Source organism: Natator depressus, chromosome 14, assembly GCF_965152275.1.
Source record: "Natator depressus isolate rNatDep1 chromosome 14, rNatDep2.hap1, whole genome shotgun sequence".
Lineage (NCBI taxonomy): Eukaryota > Metazoa > Chordata > Testudines > Cheloniidae > Natator > Natator depressus.
The window spans coordinates 454361-477152 of NC_134247.1; the positions used below are offsets into that span (position 1 = coordinate 454361).

Below are 22792 nucleotides of genomic sequence, written 5' to 3' on the forward strand. Positions count from 1 at the left end.
CAGACGGTGCAATAGGCCTGAAAACCATCCTCATCGTGTCCGAGATGCTCCTGGCCGCCTCAGTAAAGTCAGTCAGGAGCACCTGGGCAGACATGGGCGCAGGGACTAAATTAGGAGTGACTCGACCAGGTCATTCTCTTTAGTCCTGCAGGCAGTCCTATTGTACCATCTTCTGCTGAGCAGCCAGGAGATGTGGATGGCTTGCAGTCCTACTGCACCATCTGCTGCCAGCCAAAGATGCAAAAGATAGATGGAGTGGATCAAAACAAGAAATAGACCAGATTTGTTTTGTATTCATTTGCTCCTCCCTCCCTCTGTGAAATCAACGGCCAACAATCGTTTTGGTGAGGTCTGTCAGGGGCACCTTGAAAACTTTAATGGAGATTCAATCCTGCTTGAAATACCAGAGGGAGGGATAGCTTAGTCGGTTGAGCATTGGCCTGCTAAACCCACGGTTTTGAGTTCAATCCTTGAGGGGGCCATTCTGCGTGATAGTTGTTTTTGTTTCTCCTTGATGTAAAGCCACCCCCTTTGTTGATTTTAATTCCCTGTAAGCCATGTCATCAGTCGCCCCTCCCTCCATCAGAGCAACGGCAGACAATCGTTCCACGCCTTCTTTCTGTGCAGACGCCATACCACAGCAAGCATGGAGCCCGCTCAGATCACTTTGGCAATTAGGAGCACATTAAACGCTACGCGCATTCTCCAGCAGTATATGCAGCACCAGAACCTGGCAAAGCGAAACCGGGCGAGTAAGCAACGTCAGTGCGGTGACGAGAGTGATGCGGACATGGACACAGACTTCTCTCAAAGCATGGGCCTTGGCAATGCGGGCATCATGGTGCTAATGGGGCAGGTTCATGCGGTGGAACGCCGATTCTGGGCTCGGGAAACACGCACACTGGTGGGACCGCATAGTGTTGCAGGTCTGGGACGATTCCCAGTGACTGCAAAACTTTTGCATGCGTAAGGGCACTTTCATGGAACTTTGTGACTTGCTTTCCCCTGCCCTGAGGCGCAAGAATACCAAGATGAGAGCAGCCCTCATAGTTGAGAAGCGAGTGGCAATAGCCCTGTGGAAGCTTGCAACGCCAGACAGCTACCGGTCAGTTGGGAATCAATTTGGAGTGGGCAAATCGACTGTGGGGGCTGCTGTGATGCAAGTAGCCGACGCAATCAAAGATCTGCTGATATCAAGGGTAGCGACCCTGGGAAATGTGCAGGTCATAGTGGATGGCTTTGCTGCAATGGGATTCCCTAACTGTGGTGGGACTGTAGACGGAACCCATATCCCTATCTTGGCACCGGAGCACCAAGCCGGCGAGTACATAAACCGCAAGGGGTACTTTTCAATAGTGCTGCAAGCACTAGTGGATCACAAGGAACGTTTCACCAACATCAATGTGGGATGGCCGGGAAAGATATGTGATGCTGGCATCTTCAGGAACTCTGGTCTGTTTCAAAAGCTGCAGGAAGGGATTTTATTCCCAGACCAGAAAATAACCGTTGGGGATGTTGAAATGCCTATAGTTATCCTTGGGGACCCAGCCTACCCCTTAATGTCCTGGCTCATGAAGCCGTACACAGGCAGCCTGGACAGTAGTCAGGAGCTGTTCAACTATAGGCTCAGCAAGTGCAGAATGGTGGTAGAATGTGCATTCGGACGTTTAAAAGCGCGCTGGCGCAGTTTACTGACTTGCTTAGACCTCAGCGAAACCAATATTCCCACTGTTATTACTGCTTGCTGTGCACTCCACAATATCTGTGAGCGTAAGGGGAAGATGTTTATGGCGGGGTGGGCAGTTGAGGCAAATCGCCTGGCTGCTGGTTACGCACAGCCAGACACCAGGGCAGTTAGAAGAGCACAGGAAGGCGCGGTGTGCATCAGAGAAGCTTTGAAAACCAGTTTCATGACTGGCCAGGCTACGGTGTGAAAGTTCTGTTTGTTTCTCCCTGATGAAACCCCCCACCCCTTGGTTCACTCTACTTCCCTGTAAGCTAACCACCCTCCCCTCCTCCCTTCGATCACCGCTTGCAGAGGCAATAAAGTCATTGTTGCTTCACATTCATGCATTCTTTATTAATTCATCACACAAATAGGGGGATAACTGCCAAGGTAGCCCGGGAGGGGTGGTGGAGGAGAGAAGCACCGGGACGGGTGGCGGAGGAGGGAAGGACAAGGCCACACAGCACTCTAAAAGTTTAAAACTTATTGAATGCCAGCCTTCTGTTGCTTGGGCAATCCTCTGGGGTGGAGTGGCTGGGAGGCCGGAGGCCCCCCCACCGCGTTCTTGGGCGTCTGGGTGAGGAGGCTATGGAACTTGAGGAGGAGGGTGGTTGGTTACACAGGGGCTGTAGCAGCGGTCTGTGCTCCTGCTGCCTTTCCTGCAGCTCAACCATATGCTGGAGCATATTAGTTTCATCCTCCAGCAGCCTCAGCATTGAATCCTGCCTCCTCTCATCACACTGCCGCCACCTTTCAGCTTCAGCCCGCCACTTACTCTCTTCAGCCCGCCACCTCTCCTCCCTGTCATTTTCTGCTTTCCTGCCCTCTGACATTGTCTGCCTCCACGCATTCGTCTGTGCTCTGTCAGTGTGGGAGGACAGCATGAGCTCAGAGAACATTTCAGCGCGAGTGCATTTTTTTCACCTTCTTATCTTCACCAGCCTCTGGGAAGGAGAAGATCCTGTGATCCTTGAAACACATGCAGCTGGTGGAGAAACAAAAAGGGACAGTGGTATTTAAAAAAAACACATTTTATAGAACAATGGGTACACTCTTTCACGGTAAACCTTGCTGTTAACATTACATACATAGCACACGTGCTTTCGTTCCAAGGTTGCATTTTGCCTCCCCCCACCGCGTGGCTAGCCCCTCATCCCTTCCCCATCCCCGTGGCTAACAGCAGGGAACATTTCTGTTCAGCCACAGGCAAACAGCCCAGCAGGAACGGGCACCTCTGAATGTCCCCTTAAGAAAAGCACCCTATTTCAACCAGGTGACCACGAATGATATCACTCTCCTGAGGATAACACAGAGGGATAAAGAACGCCAGGAAACATACACTGCAATGCTTTGTTCTACAATGATTCCCAAGTATGTGTTACTGGCCTGGAGTGGTAAAGTGTCCTACCATGGTGGATGGAATAAGGCTGCCCTCCCCAGAAATCTTTTGCAAAGGCTTTGGGAGTACATCCAGGAGAGCCGCGAATGCCAGGGCAAATTAATCATTAAACATGCTTGCTTTTAAACCATGTATACTATTTTAAATGGTACACTCACCAGAGGTCCCTTCTCTGCCTGGCAGGTCCAGGAGGCAGCCTTGGGTGGGTTCGGGGGGTACTGGCTCCAGGTCCAGGGTGAGAAACAGTTCCTGGCTGTCGGAAAAACCGGTTTCTCCGCGTGCTTGCTGTGAGCTATCTACAACCTCATCTTCCGCATCCCCAAAACCTGCTTCCGTGTTGCCTCAATCTCCATTGAAGGAGTCGAACAACACGGTTGGGGTAGTGGTGGCTGAACCCCCTAAAATGGCATGCAGCTCATCATAGAAGCAGCATGTTTGGGGCTCTGACCCGGAGCAGCCGTTTGACTCTCTGGTTTTCTGGTAGGCTTGCCTCAGCTCCTTAAGTTTCACACAGCACTGCTTCGGGTCCCTGTTATGGCCTCTGTCCTTCATGCCCTGGGAGATTTTGACAAATGTTTTGGCATTTAGAAAACTGGAACGGAGTTCTGATAGCACAGATTCCTCTCCCCATACAGCGATCAGATCCTGTACCTCCCGTTTGGTCCATGCTGGAGCTCTTTTGCGATTCTGGGACTCCATCATGGTCACCTCTGCTGATGAGCTCCGCACTCACCTGCAGCTTGCCAGGCTGGCCAAACAGGAAATTGAAATTCAAAAGTTTGCGGGCCTTTTCCTGTCTACCTGGCCAGTGCATCTGAGTTCAGAGTGCTGTCCAGAGCGGTCACAATGGAGCACTCTGGCATAGCTCCTGGAGGCCAATACCGTCTAATTGCGTCCACAATACCCCAAATTCAACCTGGCAAGGCCAATTTCAGTGCTAATCCCCTGGTCGGGGGTGGAGTAAGGAAATCGATTTTAAGAGCCCTTTAAGTCGAAAAAAAGGGCTTCATCGTGTGGACGGGTGCAGGGTTAAATCAATTTAAGGCTGCTAAATTTGACCTCAACTCCTAGTGTAGACCAGGGCTGTGGGAGAGTGGCTCCTTCCATTCTATCACCAGCAGCCGTGTCCTTCTGTCTGCCACATCGCTCCAGTACCTGCACTGACTGCACCACCCGCTTACACCTCCCCAGCTACAACAAAGGAAAGGGTCCGGCAGGAGCAATGGCCTGGACCTTGGACATACAGAAAGCCCTGCCTGAGTATGGCAGTGGAGGGAAACCCCAAAGATGGAAATGGGCCTCCTGTTCCAGTCCCAGTGTCCTGGTCAGGACAGCAGTGGCCTGTAAGGCCTACTTTCTGCATTCCCCACAGGTCAAGTTATCTCAAAGCAACATACCTGCACCCCTCGCTCTGCCGCCCCCTCCCCAACCCCCCCATGGCGGGGTCTCGCCCCGGCCGGCTGCGCCCCTCGCTCCGCCGCCCCCCCCAACCCCCCATGGCGGGGGTCTCGCCCCGGGCCGGCTGCGCCCCTCGCTCCGCCGCCCCCCCCAACCCCCCATGGCGGGGGTCTCGCCCCGGGCCGGCTGCGCCCCTCGCTCCGCCGCCCCCTCCCCAACCCCCCCATGGCGGGGGTCTCGCCCCGGGCCGGCTGCGCCCCCTCGCTCCGCCGCCCCCTCCCCATCCCCACCAGGGCGGGGTCTCGCCCCGGGCCGGCTGCGCCCCCTCGCTCCGCCGCCCCCTCCCCATCCCCACCAGGGCGGGGTCTCGCCCCGGCCGGCTGCGCCCCTCGCTCCGCCGCCCCCCCAACCCCCCCATGGCGGGGGTCTCGCCCCGGGCCGGCTGCGCCCCCTCGCTCCGCCGCCCCCTCCCCAACCCCACCAGGGCGGGGTCTCGCCCCGGCCGGCTGCGTGGGGCGATGGGCGGGGTGTCGCGCGGGGCGGGCGGGGCGTCGCCCCGGGATGTCCCGTGTCCGGGGTGGGACCCGCGCTCGCCGCCCGCCGGGAATGGAGCCGGATCCGAGCTTCTCGGGCCGCCGGGCCCTGGTGACCGGGGCGGGCAAAGGTAAGAAGGGCCCTGGCTGGGCGGGAGGCCCGGCTCGGCTCGGCCCAGCTCTGACCGCCTCTCGCCCCGCAGGGATCGGCCGGGCCGCGGCCCTGGCGCTGAGCGGAGCCGGGGCCCAGGTGATCGCGCTGAGCCGGACGCAGGCGGACCTGGAGAGCCTGGAGCGGGAGGTAACGGGCCCGGCCCCGCCGAGCGACTGCCCCCGGCCCGGCGCTCCCGCCTCCAGCCGCGCTTCCCCCGGGGGCCCGGACACCCCCCCACTGGCGCGGACAGCCCCCTAGGGTCCCCCCAGCGGCCTGGACACCCCTCCAGGTGTCATCCCCCCCCTCTGGCCCTGACACCCCCCTAGGGTCCCCCCTCCAGGTGCCCCCCCCAGCGGCCCAGACACCCCCCAGCAGCCCGGACACCCCTCCAGGTGTCATCCCCCCCAGTGGCCCGGACACCCCCCTAGGGTCCCCCAGCAGCCCGGACACCCCTCCAGGTGTCATCCCCCCCCCTCTGGCCCTGACACCCCCCTAGGGTCCCCCCTCCAGGTGCCCCCCCCAGCGGCCCAGACACCCCCCAGCAGCCCGGACACCCCTCCAGGTGTCATCCCCCCCAGCGGCCCGGACACCCCCCCACTGGCCTGGACACCCCCCTAGGGTCCCCCAGCAGCCCGGACACCCCTCCAGGTCCGTCCCCCCCAGTGGCCCGGACACCCCCCTAGGGTTCCCCCTCCAAGTGTCCTGCCCCCCCCCAGCAGCCCGGACACCCCCTCACTGGCCCGGACACTCCTCCAGGTCTCGTCCCCCCCAGCAGCCCAGACATCCCCCAGGGTTCCCCCACTGGCCTGGACACCCCCTCAGGATCCCCCCCGCAGCCCAGACACCTTCCACCCTCAGGGGACCCACCCGACCCGGACACCCCCCCCTCCAGTCAGGTGGGCCTTCAACCTCCTCCTCCCATGGGGGTCAGTCCATACACACCCTTCACTTAGGGGGCCTCCAACCCCCCCATGACCCAGACACCCACCATTCCCTCAAGGGTCCCCCGGGCCCCAACTGTCCTGCTCCAACGACACAGCCTCCGGAGGCCTAACCAACCCACCCTGCCTCAGTGACAGGGGCCCAGATCTCCCTGAGGGCAGTCTCACACCCCAGGGGCAGCCTCCTACCCTCCCTGGTGCACTATCATCTTTGGCCCCTCTGCTGTGTCCTCCAGCGTACCGGGATTGAGACACTCTGTGTGGACCTGGGTGATTGGGACGCCACCGAGGCAGCGCTGAGCAAGGTGGGCGCCGTTGACCTGCTGGTAAATAATGCAGCTGTGGCTGTGCTCCAGCCCTTCCTGGAGGTGACCAAGGAGGCCTTCGACAGGTAAGGACTGGCACAAAGCTAATAGCAGCTCCAGGAGCCTGAGCATATGGTAGGGAATGGAGGGAGGCGGGGCAGTACTAAGGGAGAGACTGGGTTCTGCTCTAATAAACACAAAGGCTGCTGGAGACAGAGCCTGTGGTTCTCTCTGGCTCTCCAGTCCCTGCAGCCTGGGGTCAGCACACAGTGGGGATGTGGCCGTGTCACACAATAGCCCTCTCTCTCCCTGGTGTAGCGGACCTGCAGAGCCACTGCCCCCACCCCAGAGTCCTCAGCACAGGGAGTACGTCAAGGACCTTCTGGGGAGTGCCAGGGCACACTTATGCCCCAGCTGTTCTGCAGAACTGAAAGTCAAGGCAACTTTCAGGACACTTCTACCCTTTGCCGGGGGCAGAGCTTGCTCATCTGACTGTAGGAAACTAGGTGATGTTCACTCCTCCCTTTGGCAGGCTGGGAGATAAATAATTCTTTCTGGCAGCACCCAAAGTACTTTTCTCATTTTGGCACACTGGGTATATCTCCACTGGGAAAATGCATTGAGCACAATGGTCAGTACTGACACAAGAGGAAAAAACCCTACTGAGTCACCCAGACTGCCTCTTACCACTAGGCTAAGGCAGCATAGTCAGAACCAGCCCAGAGGGGAGAGTGCCCCCTACTGTTCACCCACACTGTTCCCTACAGCCTCTATCCCTAGGTCTCCCATTCAGACATCAGGCTGGCTTCACTTGATGGCCAAGGTATGGAGAGGAAAGAGGATAGGGGAATTCAAGATCTTACCTGGGTGGGAAACAGAAATTGCTTATTCTTCGGTGCATTCCAACAGCAAAAAATTGTTCTTCAGAAGATTCTCTCTGTCATCCCTCTTTCAAACTGGATGTGAGCTCTCGCAGATGTAGAGGTACATTTCCTCCCTTCTTGGAGGAAACACTTTGGTGGGTAGTACCTTATTCCCAAAGTAAAGAAGAAAAGGTTGTGCAAATGTAGCACCCCAAATGATTAACTGATGGCTAGTAGCTGGGGTATGAAACAGCTGGTCACTTGCTAGTCCAGTTACACCGTCTGCGGGCGAAGAAGGTGAAATTCTGGACTGAGGAAGGAGCAGCATCTCATTGAGGCAAATACAAGGAAATGCTGTGAAATATTTTGTAGGTTTCTTTAGTATTTTGAAGCCCTGTAAAGGTTTGCAGGTGTGGTGGCGCATGCCTGTAATCCCAGCTACGTGGGAGGCAGAGGCTGGGGGATCGCTGGGGTTCTGGGCTGCAGTGCGCTATGCCTGGCCAGCAGGTGGCTGAAGGAATGGCTAAAACAACATAAGCAACGTGTTGTGATCAGTACTCTCCCTGTGAGAGCTGATGGATCGACTGGACAAGGTAAAGGTTTGACTGAGCTAGGAGGGGCCACTGGCCGAGACACTTCTGTTTAAATTTTAATAAATGTACGCGGTTAGAAGAGGGTCCCATAGGAAACAACTCAAGGAAGTCCTGGTTGTGTTCTTTTCTCTGCTACATGGGGGAGGTGCTAACTAAACAGCTTATTTCATCTCCTGTGAATGGTCATTGCTGGGTGTATTGCACTTAGGTGCTCTGTAATGCTGATGGGTTGTGTTTAGATAAGACTAGTTCCAAGGGGGTGAACTTCTCTAGCCAGTTGGACTGGAGTTTACACCCAGTTCCTTTCACAGCTGATCAGTGTTTCTGAGGCGCTGGCAGCACCCCATTTCTGCCCCCTTCCAGGGCTGCCGCAATGTTGTGATTTTCTTTTTCTCTGACTTGGACAATTTTTTTTTTAATAGGTCTTTCGATGTGAATCTTCGGGCCGTGTTTCATGTTTCCCAGGTGAGAAGGGACTGTGAACTGGAGTGGGATGCAGCCAGAGATAAGCTGACATTTCAGCTTCCCTGAAGCCATGTGTGCAATGGAAATAAAAGTCTTCATTAGGAGCCTTGCCTGCATCTCCACTCCTTGTGAGGATCCACAAGAGCCTGACCTTGTTTGTGTATGTTGAACAGGCTGTGCTTGGTGTAGCTGATCCTGCTACACCCCCTAGTTCTGACCATGTCTCTTAGTTCAGAGCTGGGATGCGATTTGGGTAACTGCTCTGGCAAGATCTTCTAATCCCCCAAGAAGGCACCAACAGGCTGGGTTGGATGAGTCCCCACCACTTGTTCTCTGGTGCTGTGTTTCAGATCATTTCCCGGCAGATGATTGCACGAGGGGTGCAAGGAGCGATAGTGAACGTCTCGAGCCAGGCATCTCAGCGGGCTCTGCAGGAGCATGCTGTCTACTGTGAGTGTCTCAGCTTCAGCACACTCCATACCTGCCCATTAATCCATTCATGACCTATAGTAGCGGGAAGCCACAAGCACAGGGACCTGGGTTTGGATGCAGTGAATATGTTGACCTAGTTCAAGCCCAGGAATGGGTGCCACAAACATGTGTGACCCAGCCCAGGTGCTGTGCACTCAGCTTCTTCCTTCTGTTGCGTTTTATTGAAGGTTCTACAAAAAGTGCCTTAGATATGCTGACCAAGGTGATGGCTCTGGAGCTGGGACCCCACAAGGTAAGACCTAGTCTATGCAAGAGAGCAGGGAAGGTGCACGCTCTGAGATGGGGTGGGAGTGAGCAAGTGGACGCAGTTTCTCTCAGGGCAGTTCAGTTACCTAATGTCCTGTTGTTGGTGACAGATCCGGGTGAACAGCGTGAACCCCACTGTGGTCATGACTGACATGGGGCGAATTAACTGGAGTGAGCCTCAGAAAGCTGCTGCCATGATCAGTCGAATTCCTCTGGGGAAGTTTGCAGGTCAGTGGTGGGGATTTGCTACTGGGGCTGGCTCCATATTCAGCTCATCTGCACCCTTAGTGCTTCCTTCTAATTGGCTGCTCAGCCATGTGTATCTGCCTCTCTCTGGCTAATGCCCTCCAGGCCCAGGAAGAGCAATGATACAGCTCTGCTCAAAGTTTGTGTCAGAGTCCTTGAAGCAGCTGTAGTGTTTCCACTTGGAGCAAGCAAGAACCAGTCAAGGTTCTCCCCTCCTCCAAAAACTTCCCAACGTGGGTTTTGTTTTAGGGTGGGCGGGGGACATTTTTACCCTCCTCATCAGCAATAGGATTGAGCGCTGGAGGATAACAACACTCGATGCTATGACCCTGTCATCAGCTAACCATCCATCCTGGGAACACAGCAAGGGCTTCTGAATGCCAAGGGACCGGCCACACTGTCTCATTCGCTGCACCAGACACAGCCCAGTGCAGGGAGGGGGAAATCTCTCCCCTCTCAGTTATGTCTCCTTATTGGCCAAGAGGACACAACTGGAAGGCAGAATGATGGCAGGCTCTTGGAAGTATGTAGGTTTCTTTTCCTGCTGCTAGTGCAATTTGTGGGGTGCCTCAGCTGTTGCGCTCTCTCTGTGTCCTATTCCAGAGGTAGATGATGTGGTGAACAGCATCCTCTTCCTGCTGAGTGACAAGAGCGCTATGACAACAGGTGTCTCGCTGCTGGTTGATGGGGGGTTTCTCGTCTCCTAGGATGATACATCTGCATTGGCATCCCAAGGAGAGAATCATTCCTTAAATGAGCTATAGCGCACGAAAGCTTATGCTCAAATAAATTGGTTAGTCTCTAAGGTGCCACAAGTCCTCCTGTTCTTTTTGCGGATACAGACTAACACGGCTGCTACTCTGAAACCTATTGTTACTATGTGATTCTAAACGTGATGGAGAGACAGTGAGTGACTCAGACCACAAGAGGGGAGGGGTAGACGGATACTAACAGGGTTGGGACCTGTCAGAAAAGTGTGGCAGGTCATTCCACTGTTGAAAGCATGGCTGTTCCCTCCAAAAAGCTGTGCTCTCTGCTCCGAACAAAGCCACCACACTCCTTCATGGAGAATGTTTATTGTACCAAAATAAGAGGTGTTTATCTTGTCACTCTACATGATGATTAGAAACAGGACCTGTCTTTGTTCTGACCCTCTCCCCCCAGAAACCTTCAAAAGCTCTCCCTGCTCCATCCAAACCGATAAAGCCCAGCACCATACTCCCAGCGGGAAAGGGAGGGAGTAGCTACCAGACTCCTCACTGCCTCTTTTATGGGTTTTGATAGAAAAAAGAGGCAACAACCTCAGCCCTGCTCTGCAGAGACTGGATGAGGGCGGAGAGGCCCCCTGCTAAACATCCTTCTGCCATGACTGATGGGCAGGGAACAGCGCCCAAGGTAGTGCCCTAAAGGGCACTAAATGCACAGGACGGTTTCACTCACTGAGCTTGACTAGTGATTAGTACTCAATAAAGCTAATAGTAATTCCTTCAGCCTCTGTCTTCTGCTTATTTTCACCACTCCTGGAGTTAGTTATTTGGCTCCCATAAGCCTCTGGCACATCTCCTTAGAGCACCGGTTAGTTAAGTATCACCAGCAACGTGCTGGGGTGAGGAGGCCCCGCTACCCTTCCAGCTGGTTTTGTCATTCACAAACTATCACACAATGGTCCCTACCCCCCCCCTTAGGGATTCTTCCCACCTGTCTCCCCCTGTGCGTTGCAAGCAGAGGTGCTTCCATCACAGAATGGGTGTCTTAGCCTCTTCAACTTGAAGTTAAGGAGAGCTGCACCTCACTATCTCAGGGAGCTACCCTGCGCCACGCCCGCTGCTCCTCCCCTAGGGGCTGCACGGCATCCACCTAACCTCCCGCCCCCACTGCCCCTTCACATCAACACTGACGTTAAATCAAAGAGACATTTAAAAAACACTGACTTCGTACATGATGAAGGGCCCCACACATCACAGCCCCCTCCAGAAGCACCCAGTGAACACTCAATCTGTTGGAGGAGGATGACAAGGACTTGCTGAGTCAGCACCTCGCCAACATCCTCAGAACACAGTGCACTTCTTGCAAGGCTTCTTCACAGGTGGGGGGCACAACACAGCACGGATAGCTTCATCAAACACTGTCTTCAAGCCCCGCTGTGTCAGGGCTGAGCACTCAAGATACTTCACTGACCCTGTGGGAAGAGAGATCTGTCTCAACCACTCCAAGCCTAGAAAGACCTGGCTTAGACTGTAAACTCTTTGGAGTGGGGACTGTCTTTTTGTTCCATATTTCTTCAGTGCCTACCACAGTAGTGACCTGGTCCACAACTAGGGCTCCCAGGTGTTATGATAAAAAGTCTCCCCTTGGAAATGACAAGCCAGACCCAGTGAGGGGCTCCAGCTCTCGTCAGAATAGGTATCCAAGACTTACCAATCTCCCGTGCCATGGCCAGGCCCTGGGGATAGGTTATGGGGGCCAGTTTCTTATCACGCAGCCTTTCAATGGTGTCCTTGTCATCCCTCAAGTCCAGCTTGGTGCCCACCAGGATGATGGGAGTATTAGGACAGTGGTGCCGGACCTCTGGGTACCACTAAAACAGAGTAGTTCAGTGAGAACTGTCAGAGACAGTAGGGGGAAGAATCTTGCAGCATAATTAATCAGTTGCTCATTTATTAGGTATATAGTGCCCCAATGCACTATACTGAAATACTAGTAACAGTCAGCACAGAAGACAGTTTTATACGTAGCTCTTAAACCATTTTATAAAGAGAAGTCAATATAGCTGGGGAAACTGAGGCACAGAGGGACTGCTGCACAGCAAGTCGGTGGCACAGCTGGGGATAGTAGACAGGTCTCCTGCCCCATTTGCTATCCCATGCTGCCTCCCTTTGCCCCATGTTTGTTTCTAGGACACTCTCTGCTTTATCTAAATCTCAGAAGGCAGGGACATAGCCAAAGGAAGTGTGGCTGATGCGGCTCAGGCACCTCCTCCACTCTGCAGCTGCCTCCTCTCCTCTGGTTTTCATAGGAGGGCTTGAGAAAACTCCATTCGAGAGATTTTGGCTTTGTCTCCGAGGGGCAGGGACTGTTGCTTATGCTCATCCAACTATATTGACCTTGGGCTATGCTTGTGCCAAGACCCAGTGCTGCCAATGACAAGATTACGTGGTACAGCAGTGGGTTTGTCTGTCCCTCATGGGGGCAAGGGACCTTGCCATTCCTCCTCCCCCCAAAAAAGAAGAAAGTGAGTTACCTTGGCTCGGACATTCTCAAATGAGGCTGGACTCACCAGGGAGAAGCAGATCAAGAAGACATCCTGTGAGGGGACAATAGCATTAGCCACTAGGAAAGGATCCAACAGCAACAGCCAAGGACTAGTGGGGCATCAGTCAGGGACAGTTAGCCCCTCCCCCCGCAGAGCACTGGAGAGGGGTAAGGAAAGCCCTCCATTGAAAGACCAAAAATAGATGACATTTCTGTGGGGGCAGCTCCTCAGCTACCAATCAGAGCACCATGCTGTACTCCAGGGGTCGGCTACCTATGGCACGCGTGCCAAAGACGGCACGCGAGCTGATTTTTAATGGCACGCTGCTGCCTGCCGGGTCCCAGCCGCCGGCCCCGCTCAGTCCGCTGCTGAACCCAGGCTGGCAGCGGGCTGAGCGGGGCCAGCGGCCAGGACCCTGGCAGGCAGCAGTGTGCCATTAAAAATCTTGCCCGCCCCAGCCCGCTCTTCTCCGCCCCCCACCCCCACGGGGCCAGGGTGAAGAAGCTTGGTCCTGCCAGCTACTGCTGCAGGGCAGGCAAGCTCCCCCCTCCCCTGCCTCTTTCCCCAGCGTGCTGGATTCCTGCCCCTCCTCCTCTCCCTCCCTGCCCCGGATCAGCTGATGGCCCTTGCGAGGGAGGGGGAGAAGCGGAGCCGCAGCTCCAGGGAGGAGGCGGAGAAGAGGTGGGGACGGGGCCTTGGGGAAGGGGGGTGGAATCAGGGCAGATCCCCTCCAGCCCCCTGCCGTGAGCCACTCTAGGCAGGGGGCTGGGAGCACGCCCACGACCCTAGCCCACACCCCCAGCCCTCTGCCCTGATCCCTGCACACCCCCACGATCCCAGCCCTGACTCCTGCACCACCCACACATACCCAGCCCCCCACAACCTATGCCCTGACTCTTGCACCCCCCACATTCCCACCCCAAACAGGAGCACCTGCACCCCTCGCACCAAATGGGAGCTGCCCAGGTAAGCACTCCACACCCAAACCTCCTGCCCCAACCCTGACCCCCTCCCTCATGCTAGCTCCTGGCCAGACCCTACATCCCAACCTGCTCCTTCACCCCCAGCCCTGTGCTCAGTGCACTCCCACCCTCAGCTCAGTGCAGAGAGGGAGGAAGAGAATGGGCTAGAACCAGGGAGAAGGTAGGTACCCGCTCTATGTGGGCTGAGCCACTCTGCCCACTGCCAGTCTGGGGTTCTGGCTGCCGGCCCCTTGCCAGCTGGGGTCCCGGCTGCAGGCCCCGCTCAGCCTGCTGCTGGCCTAGGTGAACGGAACCCCAGGCTGGCAGCGGGCTCAGCGGGCCGGCAGTGTAAGATCAGCATTTTAATTTAATTTTAAATGAAGCTTCTTAAACATTTTGAAAACCTTGTTTACTTTACATACGACAATAGTTTAGTCATATAACATATAGACTTATCGAGAGAGACCTTCTAAAAAACGTTAATATGTATGACTGGCACGCGAAATCTTAAATTAAAGTGAATAAATGAAGACTCGGCACACCACTTCTGAAAGGTTGCCGACCCCTGCTGTACTTACTCTCTCTCTCTCCTCCACATGCCCCCCAGCACATTAGTGGTCTGCAAATGCCCAAAACAAACTGTAGGCTTTTGCACTTCAAATGGCCCCCAGAAAGCAGCAAGAATCACCTGGATGGTCTGCAGGGGGAAAGAGACACCTGTTCTCCTTATCCTACAGGACCTCAAGGTAGCATCTCCAGTGATGCAAACACAAACTCCCAGCTTCAGAAACTGGGAACCTGTCAAAGAGACGCAAAGGGTGTACCCAGAGACCACCCCGCCCACAATGCAGGGAGCAGAACGAGGCCAGCCCAAGCTGTTCACTCACCGTCTGAGGGTAGGAGAGGGGCCGCAATCGGTCATAGTCCTCTTGCCCTGCTGTATCCCAGAGACCCAGGTTCACTGGCTTCCCATCCACCATGACATTGGCAGAGTAATTATCAAACCTGCCACAGGAAGAATCCCTGTTAGTGACAACGAGGGAACCCATTACAAGAACACAATCCACGGGTGGGGTAGAAGGGAATTGTCCAGGGCTTAATTTGTAATGAAAGGTGTGGGGGCTCAGGGAATAAGGTGCTGGGGCTCAAGTAATTTTTTTACATTTATAATTGATTCAGCAAGCCCAGAGGTGCCAGGGCTCTGAACTGCCAAGCCCAGAGGTGCTGGGGCTCAGCCCCGGCAAGCCCTGGCACAAAATAAGCCCTGGAATCATCACATGATCATAATTCGCACCCCCACACCCCCTCTTAACAACTGTGCAAAGAGCACAGTGCCAATACTCACACAGTGGGGATATACTCTCCAGGGAAGGCATTAGTGGTGTAACTGATCAGCAGGCAGGTCTTCCCCACAGCCCTGCAGAGGGGGAAAGGGCAGAGCATGATGCGGATGAATGGGAGAGTCCACAGGAGAAAAGGTTACAAGCAGCAAGTTGGAGCTTTAATCAGTGAAAAGGCAGAACTGTGCTGCCCAGAATCTCCAGCACTCTCGGGGTCCAGGACCAAGCCTGAACACATCAAGTGCTGTGTCCTCACACACATCTGACCATGTTCCAACAAGGAGCTATTCCTGACTAGAGCACCACTTTCAAAGATTGCTACCTCACGCTCAAATGTGTTTATTGGCATAACCAGTGACATGTGGTGACACGCTGCAAAGGCACCAGCCTCCAAGGCCCTGGCCCAAGCAGCTACAGCATCCAGGCCCCAACCAGAATAGGGCTTTAAATCATGTGACTTCCCATTACTGCCTTCCTCAACAAAACACTTCGCGCTGGCCAAGGGTCAACTTTTCCTTGTTGCTCCTTTACGGAAAGCATTTCTGATAAGTCAAGGCAGGCACGCTGGAACAATGTGTATAATGCAGGGATGGGCAAACTTTTTGGCCCAAGGGCCACATCGGGGTGCGAAAATGTATGAAGGGCAAGGTAAGGAAGGCTGTGCCTCCTTAAACAGCCTGGCCCCAGCCCCCTATCCGCCCCCCTCAGAACCCCTGACCCATCCAACCCTTGTCCCCTGACCACCCCCGCCTGGGACCCCACCTCCTATCTACCCCTCCCCCCTATTCCCTGCCCCCCCGAACCTCCACCCCATCCAGCCGCCACCTGCTCCCTGTCCCCTGACTTCCCCCCGGACCTTCTGCCCCTTATCCAACCCCCCGGCCCTGGCCCCCTTACCATGCTGCTCAGAGCAGTATGTCTGGGAGCCAGGCCGCCCAGCCAGAGCTACACATGCTGCCACTCTGCCCTGCAGGAGTGCGCAACCCCACCGCCCAGAGCTCTGCCCACATGGCTGTGGGAGGGGAGGGGGGACAGCGGGGGAGTGGCCAGGGCTAGCCTCCCTAGCTGGGAGCTTAGGGGCCAGGTAGGACAGTCCTGCGGGCCGGCTGTGGCCCGCGGGCCGTCGTTTGCCCACCTCTGGTATAATGGAGGTGCTGAGAGCCACTGAACCAAAGTGTAAATCCTGCTTATAATGGAAACCACTTCCAGCCAGGGGGTGTGGCAGCATGCCCAGCACCCCTAGTTCCAGCACCCATGAGTCAAGGGAATTGCTTTCTCATCCCACTCAGTGATTTGAACACCGAAGCAGCACAGCTTTCCCCATCACAGGGATGAAATACAGGCATTATTGCATCAGATAAGACCAAGGTCCAGGGGACAAAGACCTGAACAGGAAGTAAGGAGACCTGGTTCTCGTCTTGGCTCTGCCACTGACCTGCTGTGGACAAGTCACTTCCCCTCTCTAGGCCTGTTTCCCTGCCAACGCTCTGTATGTCTTGTCTATTTAGACCGTCAACTCTCTGGGGCACAGCTTCCCACCTACTCTGTATTTGTACAATGGCTGGGGCCCTTGGGAGTTATTGTATCAAAAGTCCCAACAATGAGAATCCAGCTCCATCTCCTGTCTCCAGCAGCGGCCAGTACCAGTTGCTTCAGAGGAAGGTGCTAAATCATATTATCTTGACTAACGGCTGCTGGGGGTGTAGGGACATGAAGTAAATGACAACCCCAAAGACCTCAGCCGCTCATTATCGTGGCCTTTCTCAGACCATCTCACCCCAATTTCTACGGAGTTAGGGTGCCCAGAACTGACGGCAAATGTTCTTCTTCAGGCCTGCCTAGCACTTTGTCCGCCCCAGATCCCATCCATTGTTCACAGCCACATGTGAACTTGGCCAGTCTTCCTGCATTTTGCATTTCACGCTGTGGCATGATATGCTCAGATGCCAGGTCTCCCACATAATTCAGATCTTGTTGTTTGGGGCAGCAATGCAGTAGGGGAAGGCTGGGGATGGGAGATACAGGACCGGGGGGCACTGCAGGGGGAACACAGGCCTGGAGAGGGGGGGAAGGCTGGGGAGGGGAGGGACAAAGCAGGGGGGTGCTGCAAGGGGGAGGGACAGAGGGCTGGGGAGGAGACACAGGGCTGGAGGAACGCTGCAGGGGAGGGAGCTCCAGGACCAGACGGTGAGGCGGGGTGGGAGGGAAAGGCTGGGGAGAGGAGACACGGGGGGGGCGCTGCGGGTGGGGGACACAGACCCAGAGGGAGGAAAGACGGGGGAGGGGAGACAGGGCCGGGGGGCGCTGTGGGGGGGAGCAAAAGCCCTGAGGGGGGAAAGGCCGGGGGGGGGGCGCTACAGGGCCAGGAGGCGATGCGGGGGGGGGGGTGGAAGGCCGGGAAAGGGAAAAACAGGGCTGGGGGACGATGCGGGGGGGGGGGGGCGCTGCGGGGCAATACAGGGCCAGGGGGCGATGCAGGGGGTGGGGGGAGGCCGGGGAAGGAAGACACAGGGCCGGGGGGTGATGCGGGGGAGGCCGGGGAAGGGAGACACAGGGCTGGGGGAGGGGAGACACAGGGCCGGGGGGGGGAGCCCAGGGGGCAATGTGGGGGGGGGGTGGGAGACAGAGTGCCGGGGGGGGGGAGGCTGGGGGCGATGCCAGGGGGCGATGCGGGGGGGAAGGGAGACACAGGGCCGGGGTGGGGGCCAATGCAGGGGGGGGAAGGTAGACACAGGGCTGGCGGGGGAAGCCGGGGGGCAATGCGGGGGGGGAAACCGGGGGGGCAATGCAAGGGGGGGAGAAGGGAGACACAGGGCCAGCGGGGGAAGCCGGGGGATGATGCGGGGGGGAGGGGGGGAGACACAGGGCCGGGGGGAGGCCAGGGGGGTGATGCGGGGGGGGAGGGAGACACAGGGCCGGGGGGAAGCTGAGGGGGCGATGTGGGGGGGGGAGAAGGGAGACACAGGGCCGCGGGGGGAGCCGGGGGGGCAATGCGCGGGGGGAAGGGAGACACAGGGCCGGGGGGGGGAGCCGGGGGGGCGATGCGCGGGGGGAAGGTAGACACAGGGCCGGGGGGGGGGAGCCGGCGGGGCAATGCGCGGGGGGAAGGGAGACACAGGGCCGGGGGGGGGCCGGGGGGGAGATGCGGGGGGGGGGAGAAGGGAGACACGGGGGGAGGCTGGGGGGGGCGATGCGCGGGGGGAAGGGAGACACAGGGCCGCGGGGGGAGGCTGGGGGGGAGGCTGGGGGGGCGATACGCGCGGGGAAGGGAGACACAGGGCCGGGGGGGGGAGCCGGAGAGCGATGCAGGGGGGGGGAAGGGAGACACAGGGCCGCGGGGGGAGGCTGGGGGGGCGATGCGTGGGGGGAAGGGAGACACAGGGCCGGGGGGGGGGGAAGCCGGAGGGCGATGCTGGGGGGGAAGGGAGACACAGGGCCGGGGCGGGGAGCCGGGGGGGGGAGATGGGAGACGCGGGGGGAGGCTGGGGGGGCGATGCGCGGGGGGAAGGGAGACACAGGGCCGGGGGGGAGGCTGGGGGGGCGATGCGCGGGGGGGAAGGGAGACACAGGGCCGGGGGGGGAGGGAAGCCTGAGGGCGATGCTGGGGGGGGAAGGGAGACACAGGGCCGGGGGGGGAGGGAAGCCGGAGGGCGCTGCTGGGGGGGGAAGGGAGACACAGGGCCCGGGGGGAGATGTAGGGGGGGGAGAAGGGAGACACAGGGCCGCGGGGGGAGCCGGGGGGGAGATGCAGGGGGGGGGAGAAGGGAGACACAGGGCCGGGGCGGGGAGCCGGGGGGGAGATGCGGGGGGGGAGAAGGGAGACGCGGGGGGAGGCTGGGCGGGCGATGCGCGGGGGGAAGGGAGACACAAGGCCGCGGGGGGAGCCGGGGGGAGATGCGGGGGGGAAGGGAGACACAGAGCCGGGGGGGGAGGGAAGCCGGAGGGCGATGCAGGGAGGGGAAGGGAGACACAGGGCCGCGGGGGGAGGCTGGGGGGGCCATGCGCGGGGGGAAGGGAGACACAGGGCCGGGGGGGGGAAGCCGGAGGGCGATGCTGGGGGGGGAAGGGAGACACAGGGCCGCGGGGGGAGGCTGGGGGGACGATGCTGGGGGGGAAGGGAGACACAGGGCCGGGGGGGGGGCCGGGGGGGCGATGCTGGGGGGGGAAGGGAGACACAGGGCCGGGGGGGGGAGCCGGGGGGGAGATGCAGGGGGGGGAGAAGGGAGACACAGGGCCGCGGGGGGAGCCGGTGGGGCGATGCGCGGGGGGAAGGGAGACACAGGGCCGCGGGGGGAGGCTGGGGTGGCGATGCGCGGGGGGAAGGGAGACACAGGGCCGGGGGGGGGGGGGAAGCCGGAGGGCGATGCTGGGGGGGGAAGGGAGACACAGGGCCGGGGGGGGGGAAGCCGGAGGGCGATGCTGGGGGGGGGAAGGGAGACACAGGGCCGGGGGGGGAGCCGGGGGGGGAGATGCAGGGGGAGGAGAAGGGAGACACAGGGCCGCGGGGGGAGGCTGGGGTGGCGATGCGCGGGGGGAAGGGAGACACAGGGCCGCGGGGGGGGGAAGCCGGAGGGCGATGCTGGGGGGGGAAGGGAGACACAGGGCCGGGGGGGGAGATGCGGGGGGGGAGGGAGACACAGGGCCGCGGGGGGACGCTGGGGGGGCGATGCTGGGGGGGAAGGGAGACACAGGGCGGGGGGGAGATGCAGGGGGGGAGATGCAGGGGGGGGAGAAGGGAGACACAGGGCCGGGGGGGAAGCCGGGGGGGAGATGCAGGGGGGGGAGAAGGGAGACACAGGGCGGGGGGGAAGCCGGGGGGGAGATGCAGGGGGGGGAGAAGGGAGACACAGGGCCGGGGGGGGGGAAGCCGGAGGGCGATGCTGGGGGGGGAAGGGAGACACAGGGCCGGGGGGGGGAAGCCGGAGGGCGATGCTGGGGGGAGAAGGGAGACACAGGGCGGGGGGGAAGCCGGGGGGGAGATGCAGGGGGGGAGAAGGGAGACACAGGGCCGGGGGGGGGAAGCCGGAGGGCGATGCTGGGGGGGAAGGGAGACACAGGGCCGGGGGGGGGGGAAGCCGGAGGGCGATGCTGGGGGGGGGAGGGAGACACAGGGCCGGGGGGGGAGCTGGGGGGGAGATGCGGGGGGGAGAAGGGAGACACAGGGCCACGGGGGGAGGCTGGGGGGACGATGCTGGGGGGGGAAGGGAGACACAGGGCCGCGGGGGGGGAAGGGAGACACAGGGCCGGGGGGGGAGCCGGGGGGGAGATGCAGGGGGGGAGAAGGGAGACACAGGGCCGGGGGGGGGGAAGCCGGAGGGCGATGCTGGGGGGGGAAGGGAGACACAGGGCCGGGGGGGGGAAGCCGGAGGGGGGAAGGGAGACACAGGGCCGCGGGGGGAGCCGGGGGGGAGATGCGGGGGGGGAGAAGGGAGACACAGGGCCACGGGGGGAGGCTGGGGGGACGATGCTGGGGGGGGAAGGGAGACACAGGGCGGGGGGGAAGCCGGGGGGAGATGCAGGGGGGGAGAAGGGAGACACAGGGCGGGGGGGAAGCCGGGGGGGAGATGCAGGGGGGGGAGAAGGGAGACACAGGGCCGGGGGGGGGGGAAGCCGGAGGGCGATGCTGGGGGGGAAGGGAGACACAGGGCCGGGGGGGAAGCCGGCGAGGCGATGCGCGGGGGGAAGGGGCCGTTCAGGAGGCGTCTGGGGCGCGGCGCTGCCGGCGGCTGGGACCCACCCGGGGCTCTCTGGTCTCTCGGGCCCGCCTCGCCCCCTGCGTCCCGGCCCCGGCCCGCCCGGCCCCCGGCGCTCACCCGTCTCCCACCACCACACACTTGATCGCCTGCATCTGCCCCGGGATGGCGGCGCCTCCGCGATTCCGCCGCAGTGAGACCGGAGCCGGGCGGGGCCGAGGAGCCGAGCGCAGCCGAGCCCCCGGCGGGGGGAGCCGAAGCCGGGGCCGCGGCAGCCTCCGCCCCCCGCCCGCCCCGGGGGAGCCAGCGCTGCTCCGCCGGGAGGCAGGGCTCCCTGGACCCAGGGTGGGGGAACGCCCGGCCCCGGGCCCAGCACCCTGCCCTCATGGGGCAGGGAGTTCCGCAGGCCACCTCTCCTGTGTGCACATACGAGAAATCTGCAATCGGGACAGTGGTTGGACGTCAGCCCAAACCTCCCCCCGCCCCCCTTATCGTGCACCCAGCCGCAGCGAGCCGGACGCCGTGCAAGCCGAAGGGCAGGGAGTCAAGGCCTAGGCGCGGAGGAGGGACAGGTACTGGCCCCTATGGATAGTGGAGGGGTGGGGACGTGCAAACAGGCTGAGGAGAAACTCAAGCCAGTCAGGGGAGTTCAGGTGCTCGCACAGAACCAGGCCTCAGTTGTCCAGTGAAAGTGGATCCTTTCAGAAGCTAGTGCAAACTCTACCTCTGTGACTTCCTGGATCAGGCTCCGGAGCTGGGGTTGGTTCCCGGGGAGGTAGAGCAACCGGTACCTCCTCAGCACCCTAGGGGTGGGGCGACTGGCTGATGCCTCCGGCGCCCACGGTTCAGAGGTCGCCGAATGGGAACTTTCGGATGACTGGTGCCAGGAGCAGGACCTGCTGCGTGATGGGGATCGGCGTGAGGATCGGCGGTGTAATCGGGAGCGCTGCCGCAACCTGGAGCAGTGCCATGAGTGTGACCAGTGCCCTCATTCCACCGACAGCGCTGAGTGACAGAACATCGCCGGTTTGCCTCGAGACGGTGCCACATGTTGCAGTACCGGAGGCTTGGCTCGAACTGTCATGGGTGCTGTCATGGCGATGAGGTCCCTCTCAGCCTCAAGGGTGTCCGGGGTGGATGGCAATTCCACCACCTCAATGATCTAGCTTGGAGAGTCCAATGGCACCGGACTGGACGGTCCCCCTTGTGGGGCCGAAGTCAACAGTGCCAGCTCCGAGGTTTTCGGCCCTAGGTGCTCCTCTCTGGGACGTGCCCCATGGACCAGCTCCAAAGGGGTGGGTCTCTGAGTCGGAGATCCACTCCTCCCCTGCTTCTGGTGCTGCTTCTGCACCAGGGAGTCAGACCAGTGCCAGGTCGATCCCGACGATTCTGGTGCTGGGGGCTGGCGGGGCAGCAGGCCTCTCCCAGAGTCCGCTCGTGATGCCACTTCTACCACTGCCGCCAGGGCGCTGCGCACCGATGAGCTTGGTGCCGGTTGCGGTCTAAGTGCCACCTCCGTAAGGAGCTGCTTGAGGTGAAAGTCTCGCTCCTTTTTTGTTCTGGGGCAGAACCCTTTACAAATCCTGCACTTGCCCGCTTGGTGTGCTTCCCCCAGACACTTTCAGCAAGTGTCATGGGGGTCACCCGTTGGCATGGGCTTGTTGCAGGACTTGCAGGCTTGAACCCCTGGGACTTAGGCATGTAAGTCCCCCAAGGAGAACGCAGTCGGGGTGGAAAGTAAACACCCCAGTCCAACAGCTAACTAACTACTGACTAGAATTACAATAACTAAGAACTAAACAACTACAAAATACAAACAGCCCAAATAGAAGTTAGGGTAACATGGAGAGCTTGCAAAGCAAGACGCCACCGTTCCCACGGCCATCACGGGCGGTATGAAGGAACTGAGGCGGCGCCGGGTCGGCTGGGGTATATATCCAGCACCATGAAGGCGCCACTCCAGGGGGCTCCACAGCCGACCCAATGGGTGCTGCTAGGGGAAAAACTTTCCGACGACTGTGCGCACACACCGAATTGGAATTGATATGAGTAATCATTCAAAGAAGAACACTTAAAAACTAATTTAGGGTAAAATTAGTCCCAGTGGCTCTTGCCAGCTCCAGGGGCAAGGCTTAAGGTTGTGGGCCAGGGCTGGTATGTACCTTAACTGTGTTTCCTGGCTT

General features: G+C 59.4%; 2 protein-coding genes across 3 annotated transcripts; one reads left to right on the forward strand and one right to left on the reverse strand.

Annotated features, from left to right (window-relative positions):
* Positions 1-5065: 5065 nt before the first annotated feature.
* DCXR (dicarbonyl and L-xylulose reductase) lies at positions 5066-10820 on the forward strand. Its single transcript, XM_074971841.1, has 8 exons — positions 5066-5187; positions 5260-5357; positions 6388-6542; positions 8335-8377; positions 8728-8827; positions 9037-9101; positions 9226-9343; positions 9965-10820. Exons 1-8 carry the CDS (start codon positions 5085-5087, stop codon positions 10066-10068), a joined length of 786 nt encoding a protein of 261 aa, XP_074827942.1. The 5' UTR covers positions 5066-5084; the 3' UTR covers positions 10069-10820.
* Positions 8423-20855, reverse strand: RAC3 (Rac family small GTPase 3). Of its 2 annotated transcripts, none has more exons than XM_074971842.1 (6): positions 20730-20855; positions 14922-14993; positions 14464-14581; positions 12603-12665; positions 11780-11939; positions 8423-11540 (listed from the first exon to the last, which is right to left on the reverse strand). In XM_074971842.1, the coding sequence occupies exons 1-6, from the start codon at positions 20762-20764 to the stop codon at positions 11410-11412; spliced, it is 579 nt and encodes a 192-aa protein (XP_074827943.1). In that variant the 5' UTR covers positions 20765-20855; the 3' UTR covers positions 8423-11409. The 2 variants fall into 2 exon arrangements, with proteins under 2 accessions (XP_074827943.1, XP_074827944.1); XM_074971843.1 differs by having other exon boundaries at positions 20751-20853.
* Between the last annotated feature and the right edge of the window lie 1937 nt (positions 20856-22792).